The 14,560-nt window shown below is 40.7% G+C and overlaps 2 protein-coding genes across 2 annotated transcripts; one reads left to right on the top strand and one right to left on the bottom strand.

The window, feature by feature from the left end:
• Window positions 1–2,384: 2,384 nt before the first annotated feature.
• Window positions 2,385–3,536, bottom strand: LOC138945849 (uncharacterized). The gene has a single exon (XM_070317365.1). The coding sequence runs from the start codon at window positions 3,534–3,536 to the stop codon at window positions 2,385–2,387; it is 1,152 nt and encodes a 383-aa protein (XP_070173466.1).
• A 105-nt stretch (window positions 3,537–3,641) lies between these two features.
• On the top strand, window positions 3,642–13,896 carry LOC138945848 (microfibril-associated glycoprotein 4-like). Its single transcript, XM_070317364.1, has 4 exons — window positions 3,642–3,726; window positions 5,860–6,027; window positions 7,963–8,127; window positions 13,886–13,896. The coding sequence occupies exons 1-4, from the start codon at window positions 3,642–3,644 to the stop codon at window positions 13,894–13,896; spliced, it is 429 nt and encodes a 142-aa protein (XP_070173465.1).
• Window positions 13,897–14,560: the final 664 nt, after the last annotated feature.

Below are 14,560 nucleotides of genomic sequence, written 5' to 3'. Positions count from 1 at the left end.
GAACCCACGACCTTCCGCTTTGGCCTTTGGCATCTTCAGCACAGCTCTTTCTTGGTTCTCTTCATATCTCACTGACAGCTATCAGACTGTTTCCATTGACAAACTGAACTCCGACCCCATCAGGCTTGAGTGCGGAGTCCCCCAGGGGTCCGTGCTTGGGCCTGTACTGTTCACTCTCTACACTCAACCTCTTGACCACGTCTTCGACCGACACAACGTTCTCCATCACTCTTTTGCTGACGACTCACAACTTCAAAACAGCTCTACTCCTGATCAGTCTGACACTGTCATATCCACTCTCTCTAATACCATCACCGACGTACAGAATTGGATGACAGAGAACAAACTTCAACTCAACTGCAACACAACCGAAACCATTCTGATAGGGACCACATCCAAACTCTCAAAAGCCACCTCTGACTCTCTTGAACTCTCCGACTTTTCTGTCCCTCTGTCTTCTACTGTCAACAATCCTGGAGTCACCCTAGACAACACCCTCTCCATGAAACAACACATCTCTTCTGTCTCTCGCACCTGCTACTTTCAGCTCCCACCACTGACGCTACAGCCAAACTTGTCACTTCACCATTCTCTCTCGTCTTGACTATTGTAACTCCCTTCTTGCTGGACTTCCCGCTTCTTCTATCTATCGTCTTCAACGCATTCAAAACAGCTCTGCCCGTCTTGTTCTTAAAAAGAAAAAGAAAGACCACATCACCCCTCTGTTGCAACAACTCCACTGCCTACCCATCTCACATAGGATCAAATACAAGCTCAACACTCTCAACACTCTCAAATACAAATGCCTCAACAAGCTTGCTCCTCCGGGGACTGGGTGGCCGAGTGGTAACGCACTTGCGCTCGGAAGCGAGAGGTTGCGTGTTCAGGCCTGGGTCAGGCCGCAATTTTCTCCCCTCTTTCCTAACCTAGGTGGTGGGTTCAAGTGCTAGTCTTTCGGATGAGACGAAAAACCGAGGTCCCTTCGTGTACACTACATTGGGGTGTGCACGTTAAAGATCCCACGATTGACAAAAGGGTCTTTCCTGGCAAAATTGTATAGGCATAGATAAAAATGTCCATCAAATACCCGTGGGACTTGGAATAAAGTTAAAAAAATTCCATCTCACACGGCATTAAGCCTCAGGAAACATGAATACACGCATGCAGGAAAAAAAAATATGGGTAGCGCCGTATGTATGGCAGCTCGCTTTCCCCGGGGAGAAAGCAGCCCGAATTTCCATGAGGATAACCTCACTGGACTGTAAATCTTATCCAATCCAATCCAATCCATTCCTATCTCTCTGATTCCCTCTCACTCTATCATTCTTCCCGACCACTCCGCTCCTCAAACGACAACCTCAAACTCAACATACCTCACACAAAGCTCAAAACTGCAGGCCAACGCTCCTTTTCCGTTCAAGCTCCCACCAACTGGAACTTACTACCTCTCCCCCTCCGTCAACAACAGTCTTTAGAAGCATTCAAATCTGGCCTCAAGACTTTTGTTTTCCCTAAATAATCCTCAGACTACAGTGCCCCGCTACACCCCCTCCCCCCTCCCCTCACCCATCTCACCCGCAAGCCTAAATCAGATCAGTTGTAAATATAGCCATGTACATAATTATTGTTTGAAATGTTCTTTTCTTTTTCATGCTTACTTTTGAGTGCCGTGTCTCTGTGTTGTTGCCTTGTCATCTTCATGTAATTTATGCGTAAGTGTATTTGTCGTGCCGAATTCGCGTAATTGCCGATTCCGCGTAATGGGCAACATGTTTGCCCATTTCGCGTAATCGGCAAAACGCTGCCCAATACGTGAAATCAGCGGCGTTTTGCCGAAATCGCGTAAACGCCTCTAAAACTTGCCTATTTCGCGAATTCAGCAGCCGATTACGCGGAATCGGCAGCCGATTACGCGTAATAGGCAAGTTGCCCATTACGCGAAATCGGCAATAGTGAGTTTAGTGTGTATGTTTGTTTGTGTGTATGTGTGTGTGTGTGTGTGTATGCGTGTGCGTGTGTGTGTGTGTGTGTTGTGTGTGTTGTCGTCGATACTGACCATGAATGTGATAATATACTTTTTACGCACACACTCACTAACACACACACACACACACACACACACACACACACACACACACACACACACACACACACACACACAGTATACTAGTGATGCAAACGAGGCGAACATTTATTTTCGAAACAAAAGAACGATAATAGGAAAAGATGAACAAATAGATGAACATGAAGAATTACGCATAATTGTGAAAAAGAACGCTCCTCAACAATACAAGTTAATTAAGCTGCTATTTTCATCTTTCAGTACCACAAACACAGGTTATAGTTTGGCTGACATGCAGTTTGGTAGTAATTTTTATTTGTTTTTACATTAATTTGCTGTTTTTCGGGTGGCAGTGACTGTGGCAGAGAGTGCCGCTTTTTCCACAAGCGCATCTCTTGGAGCTGCAGGATGTCTGACAGGCGCATTTTGCATACCCCTGACCACCATGGGCGGAATGCTTTGTAGCGATTTTTCTAAAAGAAGAAACGGCTGGGTTTGTATCTTGAAGCTTTAGGATTTGACAATCTGCCTTCTGTAACTGGTTTCTGGAATAAGCAGTATTGACGACGCAGTGCTTTGTAGCGATCCTATACGCGCCGTGTTCTATGATTTTAGACACGACTCCGGGGATATTTCTGGCGTCGAGTCGACCCCTGTCAAACTCAGACACTGGAAGTAGGACACAGTCCCCGACGTTTAGGGAGGGTAGTTTGGCATTGCTTGAAGACAGCATTTGAGCACTACTTTTTTCTTGGCCAAGTGAAGCCTCCGCTCGGCACGCCCTTATCTTCTTCATGTGTTCAGCAACTGTGGGGTCATCAGATGTATTGTCATTCTCTTCTTCTTGAGATCTGGGATCTGCCTGGGAACAATCGGATTGTGCTGATTCCTCATCTCCAGTCTCTAAATCTGCACTGGCAGCAGCATCTTCTTTGTCTACTGCCATAACGTCTTGAGCAACGAGTTCTGCCGCCCCTGTCAACTCTGGTATGGCCATGGCTTCGTCTGTAACTCCCTCTGGCCCTGTTATCTCTGGTACGGTCATGGCCTCGTCATCAACATCCTCGGCCCCTGTCATCTCTCGTATGGCAGATTCCAGCTCTTCCTCTGTCGTCAGCACGTCTGCAACTTCTTTAGGCAGAAAGGTCTTCTGCGGACCCAATCTCGGTTTTTCCCCAAACAACACCTCGTATGGAGTTTTGTTCTGCAGATTTCTGTGTGGGGATGAATTCTTTTGTAGCTGGACAAAGCGGACCCCTTCAGACCAGTTACTGGTGCCGTTGTCAATGGTCCACGCTAACAGCATTTGCTTCACATCTGCGTTCAATCGCTCAACTGAACCCTGGCTCTGGGGATGTCGAGCCCGCCCATGTACAATGCGAAGGTTTTGCCACATGTTTTTGAGTTCGTCAACCACTGAAGCAACAAATTCTCGACCATTGTCGCTTTGGAGGATACACGGAGCGCCAATCATTGTGAAAATGTCAATTAAGTTGTATGCAACTTCTGCCGCTCTTTTGCTTTTCAGCGGTCGTAGGACCAGGAATTTTGTGAAATGGTCCTGGTAACTTGATTAAGAATGTGCACGAAGCCGCCGTCAGGGGATGACTCCATGTTGATAAGGTCCACCTGGCCTCTGTCGCAGAAAGACTTTGACCTGACAGGTTTCACAACCAGGCCTTTGCTTGGATTTGCCTTTTTTCGTTGGCAGGTTTCACAGGCCGACATAAAACAGTTAATCATTTTACCGGAAATATTCGCGTACTTATTTTGGAGAATTGTTTTGGTTTTTTTCTCGCCTCCGTGCCCAGTGTTGGCATGTGCCTCAAGCAGGACGTCGAATAGCTCATTTTGGGTGACGATGTACCGGGGAGTTTCTTGTTGCGTTTACGAACGCGAACACTTACACATGTGTGTGTGTGTGTGTGTGTGTGTGTGTGTGTGTATATGTGTGTGTGTGTGTGTGTGTGTGTGAGAGAGAAAGAGAGATCAACACAAAATGACACATTAACAACCACGTCACACTTGTAAACAAACTTGATTGTCAATGCAAAATGAACACACGTTTCGAACAAGCTTAAGCACGTAAAAAGTTGAGAGAAAAAACAATGTTCGTGAATAGAGAGAGAGAGAGAGAGAGAGACACACACACACACACACACACACACACACACACACACACACACACACACACACACACACACACACACACACACACACACATACACACACACACATACACACACACATACACACTAAACTCGCTATTGCCGATTTCGCGTAATGGGCAACTTGCCCATTACGCGTAATCGGCTGCCGATTCCGCGTAATCGGCTGCCGAATTCGCGAAATAGGCAAGTTTTAGAGGCGTTTACGCGATTTCGGCAAAACGCTGCCGATTTCACGTATTGGGCAGCGTTTTGCCGATTACGCGAAATGGGCAAAAATGTTGCCCATTACGCGGAATCGGCAATTACGTGAATTCGGCACGACATATATAAATATGCTTGAGTTGTTAATGCGAAAGATTGTGTATAAGTGCGTCTTGAGTCGCCTTGTGGTGAGATATGTGCGCGTTATAAATTCTCGTATTATTATAGGTTTTAAATGAACTATGTTTCTATTTGTTGGTAGGGGTGTGTGCGTATTTGGTGTCCAGCAGTGATATGAACTATGTTTGTTGGTGTGTCCAGGCCCCGTATTCTTGAAAAAGCTGCAACTCATATACTGGCCTGTAAAACCACTTACGCTCGATAAGTCCGCTAAGTGTTATTTATGAAACACCGGTAAGTCCTTACCGGGGTGTCTCCGAGCTGTAAAGTTAGAGGACCCATCCCCCTCCTCTAAAGTCGTTACCTGTCAGTAACTTCACCAACACTGTCCATGTCACTCTTTTCATACGTTATTCAAACTGTCAATTCTGAATAAATCTTGTTCAAATATTGTTTGTACATTTATGTCCCTCATGGACACACCTTGGTGTCATTTAAGCACAAATGCATTCGCCTGATACGCGATTGAGTCGAGTTCAAATCGCCATCTGGATGTACTTTTTTCTTTTTTACTCTTAGCCATTTGTTTATTTTTGTTTATTTTCTTCATGTGCAAGAGAGTACGTTGTAAAATTGATTTTAAAAATTAATTTTAGGCAGGAAATAGGTGTTTTTAAAAATCTTTTGTTACCATGATATTAGTTTATTGATAAAGTTTGTTAATTTAAACATGTAAACATTTGATTGAAAAAAGAAAAAGACCAATGAAGAAGGATGCTCTCCGCTTGAAAAAAAAAGTGAGAGAGAAGGCAAAAAAAAAACTAACGCTAGCAGCCACCTGCATGCAACTGAGTTTAAATTTTGTTTTTTAAATAAATGTCTCCCCGTGTTTTTATTTCATTCAGTTTGTTTGGATTGTTGCTATTGATTTTGAAACTGACACGCCGGCGAAAACGCCGATAACGCGTGCGCAGAGAAGAGCAAGCAAGGGGAATCTCCTATTCTAAAAATAACCATCACTTGTAGCTGCCGACCTTCCGCCAGACTCACATGAATACCGGGGGAAAATAAATAATTACTGGGCAGTAAAAATAGATACTGGGCGGTAGTTAAACGACATGGTGACTTAGCAGGACACAATGTTGCAGCTTTTTCAAGAATATGGGCCCTGGTCTTGATACCCTGCACATGTTGACGTCCAGACAGAAGTATGAACTGTGTGTGTTGATACTTTCCAGGTCTTGACGCCCTGCACATGTTGACGTCCAGACAGAAGTATGAACTGTGTGTGTTGATACTTTCCAGGTCTTGATGCCCTGCAGATGTTGACGTCCAGACAGCAGTATGAACTACGCGTGGATCTGATGATGTGGAACGGAACAAAAGGTTACGCCACCTACAACAACTTCTTCATCAGCAACAGCAGCGACAACTACCGTCTGAACTTTGACAGCTTCACAGAGGGGAACGCTGGTGGGTAGTGATCTAAAAAGACAAACAAGTCGCGTAAGGCGAAATTACTACAGTTAGTGAGGATGTCGAACTCACAGAATGAAACTGAACGCACTGCATTTTTTTTACCTAGACAATACGAAGTGAAATTGACTGGCCAGTACAGCGCGGTATTGTGCTAAGCAGGAAAGCGCGCTTTTCTGTATTCTTTTTAACTTTATGAGTTTGTTCTGATTACCACATATTATATCTATATGTTTTTGGAATCAGGAAATGATAAAGAATAAGATGAAATCCTTTTTGGATCGATTTTTGAAATTGTAATCGTAGTACTAATATGCCTACTTTTGTTAATTGTGATCACATTTTAAGAGTAAACATGACATATGTATATATTTTTAGATTCGGAATTTGATGAAGAATACGATGCAATCAATTTGAAATCTGTTTGTGAAAATTTGATTTTAATGACAACTTTAATGAGCAAACTAATTAACTATGGTTTTAATTTCCGAGGTGCAATGCAAACCCATAGTCCGGACTTCGTAAAAAATTGCTTAATCAAAATTTCAACCAGTTTGGTTGAAAAATGAGGGCGTGACAGTGCGGCCTCAACTTTCACAAAAAGCTGGATATGACGTCATCAAAAACATTTATCCAAACAAAGAAAAAACGTCTGGGGATATTATACCCAGGAACTTTCATGTAAAGTTTGATGAAGACCGGTGCAGTAGTTTTCTCTGAATCGCTCTACACACACACACACACACACACACACACACACACACACACACACACACACACACACACAGACACACATACACCACACCCTCGTCTCGATTCCCCTGTCTATGTAAAAACATTTAGTAAAAACTTAACTAAATTAAAAACGAAGGGTAGTAGGTCTAGAAATATCACTTAAACAGCTTCCCAACATGCATGATGTAAGTAAAGTTGGTGTCTAACATGTACCTCATATGTTTCTCTTGTTGCTGCATTAAAGCGATCATTAAAAATATAGCTCACAGTGCCCGTATTCAAAGACTTCTTGAAACACATGTTGCTATTAGACACCAAACCTTGCATTCAAAGCTGTTTTATTATTATGGATTGCACCCAAGCACACACTTCGTGTAATTGAGACGTAGATGAGCTTATGCTTACTGCACCTTGTGATTTTGATTGCTCCTTCTGTAAAATTGACGGAAATAGATCAATTCAAAGTTTTCTAGTTCGAAACAACAAGGCTACGACCAAATAACTTGCATGTTACAGCCTTCATTAAATTCAAAATGTAATGCAAGCTGCAGCAGGCAAGTTATGCGTGTCGAAGCCTTGTGTTTTCGAATTACATCACTTTGACTTCATCTAATTCTTAAGTGTTGCATGCAGAATTAATTCAACAACAAAATCCAGTCGGCAGCAGGCTGTTGATTTCGTATGTGTAGTAGATAAAGGGTACCATCAACCCATTAATTTTCAAAGCATGAACACATCTGTAGTGGTGAATATGATCGCTAACAAAACAGTATACTGAGAGCAGTTATGAACAAAAATGTAGGATCCAAAACAGCACTTGCTGTGTATTGCTTGTGGCAGTTAATCATGAATCTCTTGACTTCTACACGCACACACACACACACAGACACACACACACAAACACACACACACACACACACGCACACATACAAAACACACGCACGCACGCGCACACACACACACACACACACACACACTCACTCACTCACTCACAAACACACATACACACACACACACACATTCACACACACACACATTCACACACATCCCACACACATACACTCACACACACGCACCCCCCATCACACACACATACGCACGCACGCACACACACACACACACACACACGCACACATACAAAACACACGCACGCACGCGCACACACACACTGACGAGGCTATTAATCTCCATCCACAGGTGACAGCCTGAGCTATCATCGCGGTTGCCAGTTCAGCACGTGGGACAGGAACAACGACCAGTGGATCTACAACTGTGCACAGGAAAACCAAGGCGCCTGGTGGTACCGTGACTGCTCCTCCGCCTGCCTGAACGGGGAGTACATGCCCAGCAGCACTGCTCCAGGTAGACAAGGGATACTTTGGGTTGCTTTTGGAGGAGACTATTACTCCCATAAATTTAGTGAAATGAAGATACGCGTAGTTTAAGAAAGAACATGTCTATGATTGATATGAACCCTATGAAATGCTTCACCAAGTCGTTAAATACACGGCAAGCTAAATCATCGTATCGATATTCGCTTTGTAGAGAACAAGTTAGTTAAAAATTAGGTTTAGGGTAAATGGAAATATTCAAATTCTTGATTTCTAATTAAATACATTAAAGCGGATATGTTCTAACGGCATACAAACTTGAAGACAAGCTGAATTGTCCCCCCTTTTAGTGGTACAAGAAGTTATCTCTTTCATTCTGAAACCCTGGACCGTGTTTGGCAAAAATTGACCCGAACGGGTTTAGTAACATCCAAAGCAAACATAAACTAAAATGTCTGCTTAAACAATTAATATATCTACAGTCCTCCATTTAAAAGTGGCTTTTAACTTGTTTTTCTTATACATTTGTGTACTTTGTTTATGTTAATGCGAAATATACTAAAAGGCAAAAGAAAGAAACCCGTTGTTAATTGTCGTGCAACAGACGTAATATCAAATATGGATTGGTACCTGAATCATGGAGTACACTTGCGTTTACGAAGGACTTTGTGCTGTAGGTCACACCTTGGTTGGCTACTCATTGGGATGACGTTACGGTGTGTCCGTGCAATTTTTCGATTTTTAGAAAAACCAAGAATGTTAAGACAGAAAAATGAAACTAGATACGTTTCCAGTAAGTCCGATAACATACCTATGAATCAAGAATTGCTGGGAAAGTGTCACTTCAGCTTTTGACAGTGCACTTTTGTTTTGGTTTTGTTTGTTCAGTAATTGTAGGTGTTTTGCAACAATTTTGTTATTATTAATTACACATTTTCGGGGGTACAAAGGAGTAGACATTTCATCTCTTATAGGCCCAAAACTCGTCGAACACAAGTAAAGAAAACTGGATGTATGCATGCTGGTACACTTTGTCAGGATACATAATCTAAACCATAAAATAATATGGGCTTTTTTCTTTTGCTTTTTCTGCTGCTTTTTGATTTTCATGTTATTTCATTATTTGTGTGTGTGTCCCGAAGAACCGTCCATAGGCGACAATGCTGACCTTTTGTTTGTGCCGTCCTTGCATTGGCGGGTACAGAAAACATTTGTTATTCAACTGAGGAGACATAAAAATTATCACCAGAATCGAATGTATCTGTGGTCATTTACAGCAACCCAATGTATGTGTAGCAAACTTCCATTACTCAAAGAATCATTAGGCAACACCCTTACAACTCTACGGGGTTATCTGAAATCTTTAGGTAAGGTTGCTAAAGGTCAGTGTTACTTGTACCTAAGGTAAGTTAACATTCTTCAAAATGTGCTTGTGTTATTTCATTATTTGTGTGTGTGTGTGTGTGTGTGTGTGTGTGTGTGTGTGTGTGTGTGTGTGTGTGTGTGTGTGTGTGTGTGTGTGTGTGTGTGTGTGTGTGTGTGTGTGTGTGTGTCCCGAAGAACCGTCCATATGCGAAAATGCTGACCTTTTATTTGTGCCGTCCTTGCATTGGCGGGTACAGGAACATTTGTTATTCAACTGAGGAGACATAATAATTATCACCAGAATCGAATATATCTGTGGTCATTTACAGCAACCCAATGTATGTGTAGCTCTATGTAGCGAACTTGCATTACTCAAAGAATCATTAGGCAACACCCTTACAACTCTACGGGGTTATCTGAAATCTATAGGTTAGGTTGCTAAAGGTCAGCGTTACTTGTACCTAAGGTAAGTTAACATCCTTCAAAATGTGCTTGTGTCCCCTCACTTTCAATCATTACCTAACTATACACGCACTGATATAAGTTGGTTCTCCGTTCCAAAGCAGTGTGTTCAAACTACAACAAAATCGGTGTCATCGAACACAAATTCCTATGTGCTTGCAGTAAAATTTAAAAGCCGCACTGATTTTTGGGGTTGTTGATGGTTCGACGTGCTTTGCTTTATGACTTTTGATTTCTAATTCTGCCATGTTCTTATAGCTTTTCATCATCATCATCACCATCATCATCATCATCATCATCATCATCATCATCATCATCATCATCATCATCATCATCATCATCATCATCATCATCATCGTTCTTTCTTTCTTTCTCTCTTATTTGGTGTTTAACGTCGTTTTCAACCGTTCAAGGTTATATCGCGACGGATCATCATCATCATCATCATCATCATCATCATCATCATCATCATTACTACCGGTAGTTGTAGAAGTTTTTTAAATTATTACTATTGTTGTAGTTGAAAGTTTTTACGCGCACGCATGTTCTGTAATATGATTTGCATGAAAATGTTCTTGGAAAAACTGAGGAAAACAACAATTCAAGAAATACACAAAACAACCAAAACACTGACGTTATTTCAGATAATAAAAAAAAAACACTTTTGCATCCAAAATGTACCTGGCGTGGCACTTGTACCTCGTTCTTTTCAGATGTATTTTTTTAAATTTCTTTCCAATCATCAGTCCAGCAGCCTTGGCTGGTTTTCTAAATCACACAATAGAGAACTAGACAAAGAGTGACAGAGGTTGACAGTACGTGCAAGCCAACACAAGAAATAGTCATCAACACAAAATGGCTGCCAGCCGCTTCAGAGGAAACAATACGCAATGGAAGATATTACTCAACATCTCCTGTCACATCACTTGTCAACGACAGTGTAAATTTGGACTTTTTGTTTAGATCAGAAGTTGTTTTTTCCCTGCAACTGATCCGAACTCATTCATAAACAAGGAAACAAATAAACAAGGAAACGAACGCGATAAAACGATTGCTGATTTTTCGTGGTTGTTTATTCTCTTGGGCAAAGTTATGCTTCCGAGATTGCCTTTAACAAAAATGTTCGACACTTGGCCGAGTTTATCTTCAAATATTGGACGACGAATCAGCAACTGATCACTGCTACCGGCTTTGATGGCATTTGCATGTTTTTTGTTTTTTGTTTTTAATAAAATCTATTACTACATTACCAGAAATTTACTCACCTTTACTTGTGTCCTGTATTTATGTATTTGATCACGTATTCTTCTTGTCTTTTCACTTTTTGTATTTATAATATTTACATATAATCATGTGTTGTATTTGTCTATTTTTGACTAGTCTCAGTCATTATCTATCTGTTGTACAATGTGTACATGTAAATATTGTTTATTTTTTGTCACAGAACATTCACTTCTTATTCATATTTAGTGGACCATGCGATTTAGCGACGGTTAAGTCATTCTTAGACTGAGCACAAAAAGTTAGGGATACTTTTCCAGATGCTAAACAGTGTTTTGAGGGGATTTGAGCAATATTTCGGTTCATTACCATTCCAGGGCACCATATGGCTTTTGGACCAATCACGACGGATTCTAGGTGACCCTCTAAATGTTATAACGTTCAGGCAGGGATCCTTTTTGTTTATCACGCTAAAAATTAACAAGACAAAGTAAACATTGGAACTAACATTATCAGCATGACTTATTCCACAGAATGACACTTTAAATGCTGTCAGATACTACACTCTTTATTTAAAAATACAGAAAAGCCAGTTTTGTCGGTGGGCGCTTTACAGAACGGCGAGTCACCACCCACCCTCTGCGTTTGCAATGCCGACCCACTCTGTTCAAAATGCCATTTTCCAAGTTCTGACGATTCAAGCGAAATTGCGTCACTTAAAATATATATTTACGTCATTTCCTTTCTCTCTGGCGTTGTTTCGAAATCTGTCGCTCTCCGGTGGACAAGAGATATCGAAGTAACTGAAACGCATGTTCAACATGGTTTATCTTGTGAGATTGTTGTGTGATCGCATTTGACCTGTGATGATTCATTTCGTCAGGTGAGTGACTCTAATTGGCTGACCCAGATCACGAGAATGCTTTGACTGACAGGCATAATGAGATACGAACGACCCAGTTTCCATTGCGAGTGTTCCGTCTAATTCGCGGGGTCGCTTCGAAATTTCTTTTGATCGAAATAGACGGTAATAAAACCGTTATTTCTAATATGCTGACTGTTAGCAACTGCTAACAGACATGTCTCACAAATGATATCAGCATTCGCCTTCAGCTCATGGCTGATAATCCATTTTCTCGACATGTCTGTTATCAGTTGCTAACAGTCAGCATATTAGAAATAACTCATAATAACGTCACACGACCTTGACAACGCCTACCCTCAGATACGGCGTTTTTTGACGGCGTGATTTACTTTCAACCGCGACGGTGACTGAAACTGAACAATATTTCCGATTTGTTTTACATCAAAACGTTTGTTTGGTGTCTTACCTAACATAGCATACCCATTCCGTTTAAATCCGCTGTGCAATCAGGCTGACCTAGCGTGTGAAAGAGAGCGACCGCAATCTTGGAAAACGGCAAGAACTTCTGATTTCGGATGGGGTTATTACTGGGTAGCTGCAGTTGACATGCAACACATCTGAAACTACATTTAGCCGCCTCTCCATATTTCACAGAACGATGACAAAGACCAACAGCTGTATTCGTTCTAGTTCTGTAAAAGCAAACTAAATCTGAAAATGGACATTGTAACGTTTCTCCGTTATGTTATGTGGCATGTGGCAGATTGTTTGTATTTGTTTTTAGAACAAGCTATTGCAACATTACTGAATAACTACACATTGACTGGTTACCGCGACCAAGAGCCAAGTGCTTGTTGGATGTGTTATTATACTCTTAGACAATGCCATGTACCACCTACACTTTACCTGGTGAAATTAGGCATTGTATTCACAGAACTATCAGTCCTTATATTTATTTTCGTTTCAGACCACGTACCACCTAAACTTAACCTTGCTAACTAAAATTTGGCGTAAACAAAATGAAACTGTGAGAAACCAGCCCGAATGTCGATGAGGACAATATGATACTTTTTATTTATCCTTATCCTGACCTTCTGACTGGTTGTCTGACAGATTTGTATCTCATATCCCAGCAATACCTTTGTTTTATTTGATATTATATACTACCCATCATAACAGCAAACCCATCATAACAGCAAAAAACTAGGCAGATGCGTTTGTTATTCAGAGCTAACGATTCTGGATGCCTTAACTTCACACTACTTACGCCGTGCATTTGCATCATTCAAACCTCAATCTAAAATCTTGAAAACCAATCTAAAGCTTTAAAAGAAGGCGTTTTAAGCCTTGGATAATTACTGGAACGGTTTTAGTAAAGACATATATGCATAATGATACCATTTTTCTTGTGTGATTTTGTGTGTGTGTGTGTTCCTAGTTTCTACATTTTTGTGTGATCGTTTTATTGCACGTAACCTCAACATTGTTATGTTCGTTTTTTTTGTTTTGCTTGTTTGTTTGTTTGTTTGTTTGTTTGTTTGTTTGTTTGTATTTGGTTGATGTGGTAGTTTTTCTGTGTATGAATTATTGTCTAGCACTATAGAAGTTTACTCACATTTACTTTAAGTGTCCGGTATTTATCTATTCTGATTGCATTCAGTCATTTATTCTTCTTGTCTTTTCTCTTCATGTATTTTTAATATTTTTCATTTGTGTTGTATTTGTCCATTTTCTTGGACTAATCTTTGCAGTTTACTATCCATTATACAACTTGTACATGTGAATAGTGTTCATTTTTGACACAGAACATTCACTTCTTACTTATATTCAGCGTTCCATGTGATTTAACACATGTAATTTCATTCTCACCTTGCAGTTGGATGTTGAATGTCACTATTCTATGTTTCCCTGGCATGTCTGTTGCCAATGTCATACACGGATGATCCTTTTTGGTTCTTTTTTTTCTTAATTTACAATTACAATCTTTGAGTATGCTTTCACCACATTAACTTTCTGTATGCTTGTCCTAATCTATTTTAATTAAAGATAAGTATGCGGTTGCCTTTTCCCCCAACATATGTTAAACCCAGACGCGATAGTGCAAATTTAATTCAAGAAACAATTCGTTTTGTTCGTGGGATTTTGCCAGATTATAAATACTGATAGATCATTAATAAATGCTAACAGATACATGATACATAGAAACTGACTAATGCTTATAATAATACCTGTATTAAATCAAAAGAGAATCTGTGGTCGTAGTTTGTAATTTAAAGCTGGATGTCAGGTGAAAGTTAAACACGTTGAAATGTCCGTCAACTAACTGTATATCAAGAGTCACGTACAGTAAATCAGTTATAATGTGAAACTCATTAAGGGGAGAGCACCAATTGTTCTTTCCTCTCAATTGAACTTGTACAATATACATTGTAGATATACTTCTCTCCCTTAATAGGATCGTTCGTTTGAATCAAGTTTACCCTTGTCAGAATCTATAATTCCTGGAATTGGCATCGATAGTGATTTAAAAAAATATAAATCTTACATGTTA

The sequence above is a fragment of the Littorina saxatilis genome, linkage group LG13 (genome assembly GCF_037325665.1).
Source record: "Littorina saxatilis isolate snail1 linkage group LG13, US_GU_Lsax_2.0, whole genome shotgun sequence".
Taxonomy (NCBI): Eukaryota; Metazoa; Mollusca; class Gastropoda; order Littorinimorpha; family Littorinidae; genus Littorina; species Littorina saxatilis.
Note: the sequence above shows the minus strand (reverse complement) of the source record. Positions and strands in the feature narration are given on the sequence as shown.